Raw genomic sequence first — 12,126 nt, forward strand, 5'->3', positions numbered from 1 at the left:
ACAACTCTAGAGCAAATATTAAGGGGACTATCTGTTTACTATCTTAGAACAATGTGATAGTTATCAACAAAAAATGTCAAACTATAGACTAGTCAGTCTGACGTTGATACTAGGAGCACTTGATAGTAGGAGAACTCTAGACCAAATGTTAAGAGGATTACTACTATCTTTAAAAAATGTGATAACTATCAGAAATAAACACAGATTTGTCAAGAGTCTTGCCAGACCAATCTGATCTTGCTGTTGACTATATAACCTCTGTAAGATTGTTAACGTATCTTAACATTAGCAAAATGTTTGATAAAGTCCCACATGTCATGCTGATTAGTAAGGCAATTTGTTATACGGTGTATGTCATGACAATAAGTGGCCTGGTGTGAAAATTATATTCAGAGTATACTCCAGAGGGTAGCTATTATAATTCAAAATGTATCATTTGGTAGATTTATATTTCTGCATTGACTAAAGTGTAACGGAAAGGGACGGCATACAAATCTAATAAATAAATAAAATAAATAAAATAATAAACCCCCAAGTAATGGGAATTAATGGTTCTACTGTATTCTTCTTTGGCAAGAACCAATCTCAAGTTTCTATATCAAGTCTAGGGACCAACTTTTTAAAAGATACAGAAAAAAATACAAACAGGTATAGATAAGGCAAGCAGGATACACAAATGACTAGAAATGAAATTCTAGGAAGAGAGGTTGAGGGAGTTGGGTATGTTTAGCATTGAAAAAAACTAAATGGTGATAGGATAGTTTTATTCCAATAACTAAAAAAATGTCACATTAGAAGGTCAAGGCCTATACTTTATTATTCCAGAAAACAGAATAAAAGAATGGGTTTAAGCTACAGAAAGGCAGAAAGCCACATCAAATTTAAAGGTCTGTAAAAGTATAATCTGAAATGTAACAGTGTCCTGTTTAGTATTAAGATAAGGCAGCTAAATTAAACTCGTGAGTTAGTCATGTTTGGAGTAGATCTATTTAAATAATTGGGAGGAGTTAGTGTAACTCCATTTAAGAAAGGTTGTTGGCATTAATATATTGCCATAATGTACATTTCTCCAATTCTTTGCTATTTCTATGGGTCAGACACACATGCTACAAATTTCTACAACAACAAATAATTCAATTATAAATAACTTTTCTTTTTTCTCCAGACGAATCCAGGAATAGTACCAACTCATGCTTTTAACCCAAGAACTTATTTCTTTGACAATCCTCGCAGATATGACAGTGATGATGATTTAGCATGGAGCATATCACCACATGGCATATATGGCAGGTAGGACAAACATGTGTATAGATCTTACAAAAGAATGACATAACTTTACAAAGGGCATCGGGGTCCTAGAAAAATGCAAAAAAAAAGTATTCAGGTAGTGTTTTGACTAGAACATCTGGTAAAACGGATAATCACATTCTTTAAAAAATCCCTATTATGAGTGCACTAATAAATTATATATTACTTTTCTTTGTGACACAGACTGATACTTTGTTCACTATAATCATGCATATCTTGCAGTCAATTACCATAGCATATTATATGCAGCACAGTATAGTTTCCTTAGGTTTATATAACTTTAACCTAATTTGTTTACCCCACAGAAAATTTTTGGAGGGGAAGGGTTTACACTTTCCATCAATAAATAATACATTTTAGAAGAATAAAATGAATTATTTAGTCCTTGGAGAGGGTCAGCATACAAATCCAATTAATAATAATAATTTTAAAAATTACTTCACCAATGAACCAATCTACACAAAGAACTAAAAAAACAATCAACGTAACAGGTTATGAATGTTGCAAACATACATAATCAATAAGCAAAATATCTTTGGTACTACAGTGATCCCTCGCCACTTCGCGGTTCACTGTTCGCGGCTTCGGTGCATCACGTTTTTTTTCCTCTCCTCCCACACACACATTGTCCCTCGTGTGCCCAGTGTTCTTGTACCTCTCCCCGGAGGACCCCCAGCACCAGGCGAACCGGCTTCCCATCCGGATCCTGAATATACTGAGCGCCCACAGCGGTCACCACCTGCACCCAGAATACCTGCAGCCACTCTCCTCCATGCCAAGTCTGAGCCTCCTTTTGCCTGCCTAGCTGGGCCTTCTTTTGCGGGGGGGGGGGGGGGGGGCTCTCAGCTGTGCGCGCTTCCAGCTCCTTTCCCGACTGCTTCCCCGGGCCGCAGCACTTCCGGAGCCCCATCTGATTCTTCTTCCTCCCCCCCTTAGTTCGGGGATCTCTGCTCCCCACTGCCTTCAAGCTGAACTGATTTGGCTGGCTGGTTTGTTGATGGCAGGGACAGGGACGAAAGAAAGATGCAGCAGAATTAAACCATGGAACAAAGTTCAAAGTTGGAGAAGAAGGCGCCAAAGAGCTTGATGCTTCTTTCTTTCGTCTCCCCCCCCCCCCCGGTCCCTGCCATCAACAAGCCACCCAGCCAGCCAAATCAGTTCGGCTTGAAGGCAGCGGGAAGCAGAGATCCCCGAACTAAGGCGGGGGAGGAAGGAGAGCCAGATGTGGCTCCGGAAGCGCTGTGGCCCGGGGAAGCAGCCGGGAAAGGAATTGGAAGTGTGCACAGTCGAGAGGCAAAAAAAAAAGGGGAAAAAAAGGCCCAGCTAGGCAGGCAAAAGGAGGCTCAGACTTGGCGTGGAGGAGAGCGGTTGCAAGTATTCTGGTTGCAGGAAGTGACTGCTGTGGCTGCTCAGTGCCTTCAGGATCCGGATGGGAAGCCGGTTCGCCTGGCGCCAGGGGTCCTCCAGGAAGAGGTGCGACAACACCGGGCACCCGAGGGACAATGTGTGTGTCGGGGAGAAAAATAATCCTACTTCGCGGATTTTTGTTTATCGCGGGTGGTCCTGGAACGGAACACCCGCGATAAACGAGGGATCACTGTATTCCTTCTTTATTAATCAAAATGCCTTTTGTATAAATAAAAGCTGTATGATTGAAAATTGAAGTGAAATTTTTTTGTGTCCTGGATCAACAGCTATGTATACAATGTAGGCAAAGCAAATGTCTAGTCAGATGCCCTTAGAATTTATTCAGTCCTGAATAAATTAGGGACTGAAGCAAATAGGTTTACATAGTCAGAATATCAGTAGATGTATATCTAAAGAGCTTTATAAAAATTGCATAACTTGAAAAACTGTTATACTTCCACTTTTTTAAACTAAGTCCATTGTTTTTATCTTCTAGCTTCTCTCCTGAATCCTATGACTGGGGATTTCTAAACAACAGCTTAATGGTTCAAGTTGGATCCCTGCAACGTGATTTCATATCAGATTCTCAGCGACGAAGCCCAATATAACAACAGATCAATGATACTCCCTCCCCTTAATTCAACTTTAGTAAGAAAGGTGGTTTTGCAAGAACTTACATTCTTAAATTATGTACAAAAGAACTGAGTCTGAGTTTATAATGTTACAAATATTTGAATTTTAAAGATTTGAGTTTCTGGTGGGGGGGAATCTGTTTTCTATATTTACAATTTAGAAAAATTGTTTGAAAAATTCAAACTTTTGAAAAAAGTTAAATATTTAAAATGTGAATATGTATAGACCTGGTAGTGTTTAGAGTTTTAATTTAATTGTACAATATGATTCCCAGTGAAAACTTATGTTGATAGGAGTTTTTGACCTGTATTAACATGCAAATGTAATTATTTAAAACGTATTATTAGTGTTAGTAAATTGGTCATTAAAATAATTTTGTATATATTTACTCATGCATGAGTGAGAGTGCCAGACAGATTGGAAGAACTGTTTTGTCCCACTAAGACTGTCCACCTTTTATTTTGACTTCCTGTCCTCTGATAATAGCAGGAAGCTAGTAACTTAAAAAAACAAAGAATAATTTCCCCTGAGGTACAGTTTACAGTTGTGTTAGCTTCAGTAGTCTGTATAACAAATTGGAGTTTACAATACTGATTTGTCTTGGCCAGATCTTCTGTAAAACAGTGTACGTAAAATTTCTATTTGCATGCGTACTTTTATTCCAGACTATGTTTCTGAATTTTCTTCACTTTGTAAAGACAAAATATCCAATCTATGTATTTTTCAAATTAGAGCTAAGAGTGTACTTCCTACTTTCTCTCCTCCCACAGTCAGTCTACAAGGTTGTGACTCACATCTTTGTGCACAGGCCGTATGTAGTGTGTATGCAAATCTAAATATTTTATAAGTGGTCCTTGACTTTCAATCATTCACTTAGTGATCATTTAAAATTTCAGTGGCCCAGAAGAAAAGTGGTTATTTATTTATTTATTATTTATTAATTAGATTTGTATGCCGCCCCTCTCCGCAGACTCGGGGCGGCTAACAACAGTAAAAAAGACAATATAAACAAATCTAATATTAAAAGTAATTTAAAAAACCCCAATTTAAGAAGAACCAATCATGCATACAGATATACCATGCATAAATTTTATAAGCCTAGAGGGAAGGGAATATCTCAATTCCCCCATGCCTGACGACAGAGCTGGGTTTTGAGGAGCTTACGAAAGGCAAGGAGGGTGGGGCAACTCTGATATCTAGGGGGAGTTGGTTCCAGATGGTCGGGGCCGCCACAGAGAAGGCTCTTCCCCTGGGCCCCGCCAAATGACATTGTTTAGTCGACGGGACCCGGAGAAGGCCAAATCTGTTATGATTGTTTTTCATGCTTTATGGTCATTGCAGCACCCTCATGTGATCAAAATTTGGACCCTGGACAACTTGCAGGTATGTATGATGGCTGCAGTGTCCCAGAGTCAAGTGATCACCTTTTTCAGAGAAAGTGAGAAAGTCAGATTCACTTAATAACAGTTTTAGTAACTGAACAATTACATCAATTCATTTAGCAACTGTGGCAAGAAAGGTCATAAAATGTGACAAAACTTACCTGTCTTGCTTAGCAATGGAACGTTTGAGCTCAGTTGTGATTATACTGTATATTGTTGATTTTAAAATTCCCACGGCACTGCCCATGTATTCAATCCTAGGTTCCAATTACAATCACCAAGAAAGCCTTTTCCTGGTGGGGTTAAATTATGACTTCTTTAAGGCCAACCAGGAGCATGTCCTAATGCAAAGAAGCTTTGCCCCAACCTTGAACCCATCAGTTAATCCCTTTAGGCTAATTCAAAGTAGCCAGGAAAACCGCCACAAGTGTCTGGGTGGCAAACTGCATCTCAAAATGCTCTGCAAATTTCTTGCAACAGGTTGCTGAAAGTTGTAAAATAATAGTTCACAGGGCAGACAACATGAAACTCAAAACAAAAACAAATAAAAAACTGATACATACATAAAAAAAAATATGTAGTCATCATTTGATGACCAGTGCCTTATGACTGTTCAAAGTTTTGACAAACTTTAAAAAGCTATTTGCCACCCATCCTGAAAATTACAATCCCCTCCCACCCCATAATTGCATTTCAGGCACTTTGTAATGAGTTCACATTCACAACTGTGGTCACATGACTGCAATCTGCAACATATTTGCTGGTTTCTAATCCATTGGATATGTTGAATTCATTTAAGAATCACATAGTCACATGACTGCAATCTGCAACATATTTGCTGGTTTCTAATCCATTGGATATGTTCAATTCATTTAAGAATCACATGGTCACATGACTGCAATCTGCAACATATTTGCTGGTTTCTAATCCATTGGGTATGTTGAATTCATTTAAGAATCACATGGTTGGCTATGTGATTGGCTAGGTGACTGGTGACTCACTTCATGATAGTTGTAAAATGGAGGCTGGTCACATGGTGCCTTTACTGAAGACTACAATGACTTAGAACTAAAATTTCAGAGTCTATTGTGGTTGTAAAGCTGAGAACTACCTTTAAAAAATTATCTTTATTGCCCGGAAGTATTTTTATCATATTCAATTCAATTCAATTTATTAGATTTGTATGCCGCCCCTCTCTGTAGACTCGGGGCGGCTCACAACAATAATGGCTATGTTGCTTCTATATAACAAATCTAATAATTAAAAATAATTAAAAGTCATTAAAAACTCCTTATTAAAAGAATGCATACACTCAAACATACCATACATAAACTGTATAGGCCCGGGGAAGATGTCTCAGTTCCCCCATGCCTGGCGGCAGAGGTGGGTTTTAAGAAGTACATATGTACATATGGCCAGCTTTATAGAGTACTTTCCAAATGGTATTCTAACTCGGACCTGATAGACTTATTGTTTAGAACTCTATGGAAAACTTGTGGACATCTCATACTCCACAGAATCTAAAGACATTCATAGATGACTATGCTGCTTCTTGTCATTCAGCGGAAGAAACCGCTATGGTTTAGCAATGATGTAAGGGCTATAGTCAATGAAAAAAAGGCTGCCAATAGGAGGTATAAAGAGTCTGGAAGTATAGCTGATAGAGAGGTGTATAAAATGAGACAGAAGGAGGCGAAACAGATAATATATGCTGCTAAAGCCTCAAAAGAGGAAGAAATTGCCAAATCTGTAAAGAAGGGGGATAAAACCTTCTTCAGATATATTAGTGATAAGAAGAAAAACTGCAGCATCACGAAGCTTAGTACCGGGAATAATACATGCATTAATGGGAATAAGGAGATCACTGACCATTTCAATAGCTACTTCTGTTCAGTTTTCTCAAAAGACACCTTACAATATAATACTATAGATGGATATAGCATTGCTTCCAGCTGTACGGATTCAGCTCCAGTGATCTTAGAAGCCGATGTCTTAGAAGAACTTGAACGATTAAAGATAAATAAGGCAATGGGTCCAGATGGCATCCACCCCAGAGTTCTTAAAGAACTCAGATCTGTCATTGCTACCACCCCTGACTGATTTGTTTAACCAATCCTTGTTAACAGGAGAAGTTCCTGAGGATTGGAGAATGGCCAGTGTTGTGCCTATCCACAAGAAGGGCAGTAGAGAAGAAGCTGATAACTACAGGCCAGTTAGCTTGACATCAGTTGTAGTTAAAATGATGGAGACTCTACTCAAAAAGAGGATAAATCAGCACCTAAAAAACAAAAACTTATTGGACCCAAATCAGCATGGCTTTACTGAAGGTAAATCATGTCAGACTAATCTCATTGATTTCTTTGACTATGTCACAAAGGTGTTGGATGAAGGTGGTGCCGTGGATATTGCCTACCTGGACTTCAGCAAAGCCTTTGATACGGTTCCACATAAAGAGCTGATAGATAAATTAGTGAAGATTGGACTTAATCCCTGGATAGTTCAATGGATTTGCAGCTGGCTGAAGCGTAGACATCAGAGAGTTATTGTTAACGGCGAGTATTCTGAGCAGAGTCAGGTTACAAGCAGTGGGCCACAAGGGTCTGTTCTGGGTCCTATTCTTTTTAATATGTTTGTGAGTGACATAGGGGAAGGTTTGGTAGGGAAGGTTTGCCTATTTGCCGATGACTCTAAAGTGTGCAATAGGGTTGATATTCCTGGAGGCGTCTGTAATATGGTAAATGATTTAGCTTTACTAGATAAATGGTCAAAGCAATGGAAACTGCAGTTTAATGTTTCCAAATGTAAAATAATGCACTTGGGGAAAAGGAATCCTCAATCTGAGTATTGTATTGGCAGTTCTGTGTTAGCAAATACTTCAGAAGAAAAGGATTTAGGGGTAGTGATTTCTGACAGTCTCAAAATGGGTGAACAGTGCAGTCAGGCGGTAGGGAAAGCAAGTAGGATGCTTGGCTGCATAGCTAGAGGTATAACAAGCAGGAAGAGGGAGATTTATTTATTTATTTATTACTTAGATTTGTATGCCGCCCCTCTCCGAAGACTCGGGGTGGCTCACAACACGTGGAAACAAATCATAAATAATCTGACAATTTAAAATATTAAAGATTTAAAAAAGACCCCATATACTAACAGACATACACACAAGCATACCATACATAAATTAAGACATGCCCAGGGGAAGATGTTTCAGTTCCCCCATGCCTGATGGCAAAGGTGGGTTTTAAGGAGTACGGAAGGCAGGAAGAGTAGGGGCAGTTCTAATCTCCGGGGGGAGTTGGTTCCAGAGGGCCGGTGCCGCCACAGAGAAGGCTCTTCCCCTGGGGCCCGCCAACCGACATTGTTTAGTTGACAGGACCCGGAGAAGGCCCACTCTGTGGGACCTAATCGGTCGCTGGGATTCGTGCGACAGGAGGCGGTCTCGGAGATATTCTGGTCCAATGCCATGAAGGGCTTTAAAGGTCATAACCAACACTTTGAATTGTGACCGGAAACTGATCGGCAACCAATGCAGACTGCGGAGTGATGGTGAAACATGGACATACCTAGGTAAGCCCATGACTGCTCTCGCAGCTGCATTCTGCACGATCTGAAGTTTCCGAACACTTTTCAAAGGTAGCCCCATGTAGAGAGCATTACAGTAGTCAAGCCTCGAGGTGATGAGGGCATGAGTGACTGTGAGCAATGAGTCCCGGTCCAGATAGGGCCGCAACTGGTGCACCAGGCGAACCTGGGCAAACGCCCCCCTCGCCACAGCTGAGAGATGTTTTTCTAATGTGAGCTGTGGATCGAGGAGGACGCCCAAGTTGCGGACCCTCTCTGAGGGGGTCAATAATTCCCCCCCCCCAGGGTGATGGACGGACAGATGGAGTTGTCCTTGGGAGGTAAAACCCACAGCCACTCCGTCTTATCCGGGTTGAGCTTGAGTCTGTTGACACCCATCCAGGCCCCAACAACCTCCAGGCACCGGCACATCACTTCCACCGCTTCGTTGACTGGGCATGGGGTGGAGATGTAAAGCTGGGTATCATCCGCATATTGATGATACCTCACCCCATGTCCTTGGATGATCTCGCCCAGCGGTTTCATGTAGATGTTGAATAGCAGGGGGGAGAGGACCGACCCCTGAGGCACCCCACAAGGGAGAAACCTAGGAGTCGACCTCTGGCCCCCCACTAACACCGACTGCGACCGGCCAGAGAGGTAGGAGGAGAACCACTGAAGGACAGTGCCTCCCACCCCAACCCCTCCAGCCGGTGCAGAAGGATACCATGGTCGATGGTATCGAAAGCCGCTGAGAGGTCAAGGAGCACCAGGACAGAGGATAAACCCCTGTCCCGGGCCCGCCAGAGATCATCCATCAACGCGACCAAAGTGGTTTCCGTTCTGGAGATTGTGATCCCGCTGTATAGAGCGCTGGTGAGACCCCATTTGGAATACTGTGTTCAGTTCTGGAGACCTCACCTACAAAAAGATACAGTGGAACCCCGACATAAGAGCTGCTCTACTTAAGAGCAACTCGAGATAAGAGCTGGGAGGGGAGAGATATTTTTGTTCTACTTACAAGCCCAAATTCGAGATACAAGCGCCAAGGAGCTGTCTCCTGAAGCCAAACGCTAACTTCCGCGTTCGGCTTCAGGAGACAGCTGCGAAGCGGCGCGCGTGTTTTAAAAGGTTGCAGCCGGCCTGGGGGGCTCGGGGGGGTGCTTGCAGCTTTCTTTCTTGCTCTTTTTCTTTCTCTCTTTTACCTTCCCTTCCTCTATTTCTTCTTTTCTTTCTCCTTCCCACCTTCTTCCCTCCCTCCCTCCTTTCACTCATTCCTCTCTTACTCTCCCCTTTCATAAGTTTCCTTGCTTCCTTCCTCTGTTCCTGTCCCTTCCCCCTTTCTTTCTTTCTTTCTTTCTTTCTTGCTCTTTTTCTTTCTCTCTTTTACCTTCACTTCCTCTATTTCTTCTTTTCTTTCTCCTTCCCACGTTCTTCCCTCCCTCCCTCCCTTCACTCATTCCTCTCTTACTCTCCCCTTTCATAAGTTTCCTTGCTTCCTTCCTCTGTTCCTGTCCCTTCCCTCTTTCCTTCCTTCCTTCCCACCCTCCGTCCATTCATTCACCCATTCCTCTCTTGATCGCTTAAAGCCGGTCCCTGGTGCAAAAAGGGTTGGGGACCTCTGTCCTACAGGATTGGGTGGCAGAGAAGTTGAACATATGTAAATTTAAAAGTTTAAGAAAGTTTACAAGTTAAGTGAAAGAAACTTCATTATTCATTTATATGTACATGTACATTTCTTCATTAAAAACATGTCTTTCTGCATAATTTAGACTAACTTTGTGAGTTTTTTGAGGGCTGGAACCAATTAAAATTATTTACATTAATTCCTATGGGGAAAAGTCGTTCGAGATAAGAGCTGCTCGACTTAAGAGCCCAGGTCCGGAACGAATTAAACTCGTATCTCGAGGTACCACTGTATTGACAAAATTGAGCGGGTCCAAAGATGGTCTACAAGAATGGTGGAAGGTCTTAAGCATAAAACGTATCAGGAAAGACTTAATGAACTCAATCTGTATAGTCTGGAGGACAGAAGGAAAAGGGGGGACATGATCGAAACATTTAAATATATTAAAGGGTTAAATAAGGTCCAGGAGGGAAGTGTTTTTAATAGGAAAGTGAACACAAGAACAAGGGGACACAATCTGAAGTTAGTTGGGGGAAAGATCAAAAGCAACATGAGAAAATATTATTTTACTGAAAGAGTAGTAGATCCTTGGAACAAACTTCCAGCAGACGTGGTAGATAAATCCACAGTAACTGAATTTAAACATGCCTGGGATAAACATATCCATCCTAAGATAAAATACAGAAAATAGTATAAGGGCAGACTAGATGGACCATGAGGTCTTTTTCTGCCGTCAGACTTCTATGTTTCTATGTTTCTATTTTACTATACTATACTTACTATATACATTTCTCACTTCCTGTCCCAAATAAAATTGTAGTTAAGGATTGCAATTAATACAATTTGTGCCCTAACAGGAAATACAGGTAATCCTTGAGGTATGACAGGCTATTTAACAAATGTTCTAAGTCACAACACATACCCCAAAATCTAAGATCCAAATCTGTTTCAAGTGTATAAACTCTGCAGCCCCCCCACATGCTCATTCACCTTATGACTGACAGCAGTCACTGCCATCCACCTATTGTCCTCTCATCCTGCCTGGCCAGGTCCTCAGAGGCACTGGGCCTGTTTTGCTAACATATTGTGTAACATTGCCCTCCTCCCCATACCTACTCCCCCATCTCCATTCACTTACTTACCCTTTAACAAGCTCAAGAAGTCAGGGTGTAGAAGGCTGCTCTCTCACAGTCAAGAAGAAGAAATCCTGTCACTTTTGCTTCCATTGCAATCCTTTCCTCTCCAGCCAGCATAAACCACTATGATTTCTTCTTAGCTTCCCCAGCATAAAACTAGCGTAAAGCTAGAGCTGGCAGTGCTAAGAAGAAATTGCACTGATTTATGGTGGCTGGAGGATAGGTTTACAACCTATTGGTGCACGATTTCTCTTCAGTGCCACAAGCTCTAGCTTTACACTAGTCCAGTGATGGTGAACCTATAGCATGGTTGCCACAGGTGGCATGCAGAGCCATATCTGCTGGCACACGACCCGTTGCCCTAGCTCAGCTCCAATGTGTATGTGTATGCTGGCCAGCTGATTTTTGGCTTGCAAAGAGGCTCTGGGAGGACATTTTTGGCTTACAGAGAGCCTCTGGAGGGATGGGGGAAGGCGTTTTTACCCTCCCTGGGCTCCAGGGAAGCATTTGGAGCCTGGGGAGAGTGAAACATGAACCTAATACGCTCAAAAGAAGTTGAGAAACAGGACAGAGGGCCTCTGGGGGGCGGGGGAAGCTGTTTTTGCCCTCCCCAGGCATTGAATTGTGGATGTGGGCACTCATGCATGTGCAATAGAACATTTTTTTTCAGCACCCGAGGAAAAAAAGGTTCACCATCATTGCGACTAGTCTTTTGCTAAGAAGAAATTGTAGTGGTTTTGGATTGCAGTGGAAGCAAAAATGACAAGAATTCTTTGTTTTAAAAAAAGTTTTATTTATGATTTTCAATTGCATTAAAAAAAAAAGAGAACATCTCAATAGCCTTGTAAAGATCATTGCCCGTTTCAGATTTGTTTTGCATATATCTTTACATCTTTACAAAGTGACAAAAATTCTTGATTGTGCCATCTGGCCCAGCGAAGAAGCGGCCTTGGGGGTCTTTATATCAGCAGTAATGGGGGCAATTAAACTTAGAAAGCATCTGAAGTTATGACCATTATTGTTCCTCAGTTAGAGTAAATGGAATGGAAAGCAATTTCTTTTGTTGATTTCTTTC

The 12,126-nt window shown here is 41.5% G+C and overlaps 1 protein-coding gene across 1 annotated transcript in view; it reads left to right on the forward strand.

Moving 5' to 3' along the window:
- GPR137B (G protein-coupled receptor 137B) overlaps window positions 1–4,076 on the forward strand; it is a 34,572-nt gene extending 30,496 nt beyond the window's left edge. Inside the window, exons 6-7 of the mRNA XM_070733994.1 lie at window positions 1,166–1,290; window positions 3,212–4,076. Of these exons, the coding sequence (XP_070590095.1) occupies window positions 1,166–1,290; window positions 3,212–3,323 (237 nt within the window). The 3' untranslated portion in view covers window positions 3,324–4,076. The remainder of the gene's footprint in view (window positions 1–1,165; window positions 1,291–3,211) is intronic.
- The last annotated feature ends 8,050 nt before the right edge of the window (window positions 4,077–12,126 follow it).

Source organism: Erythrolamprus reginae, chromosome 1, assembly GCF_031021105.1.
Source record: "Erythrolamprus reginae isolate rEryReg1 chromosome 1, rEryReg1.hap1, whole genome shotgun sequence".
In the NCBI taxonomy this organism is placed as follows: Eukaryota; Metazoa; Chordata; class Lepidosauria; order Squamata; family Dipsadidae; genus Erythrolamprus; species Erythrolamprus reginae.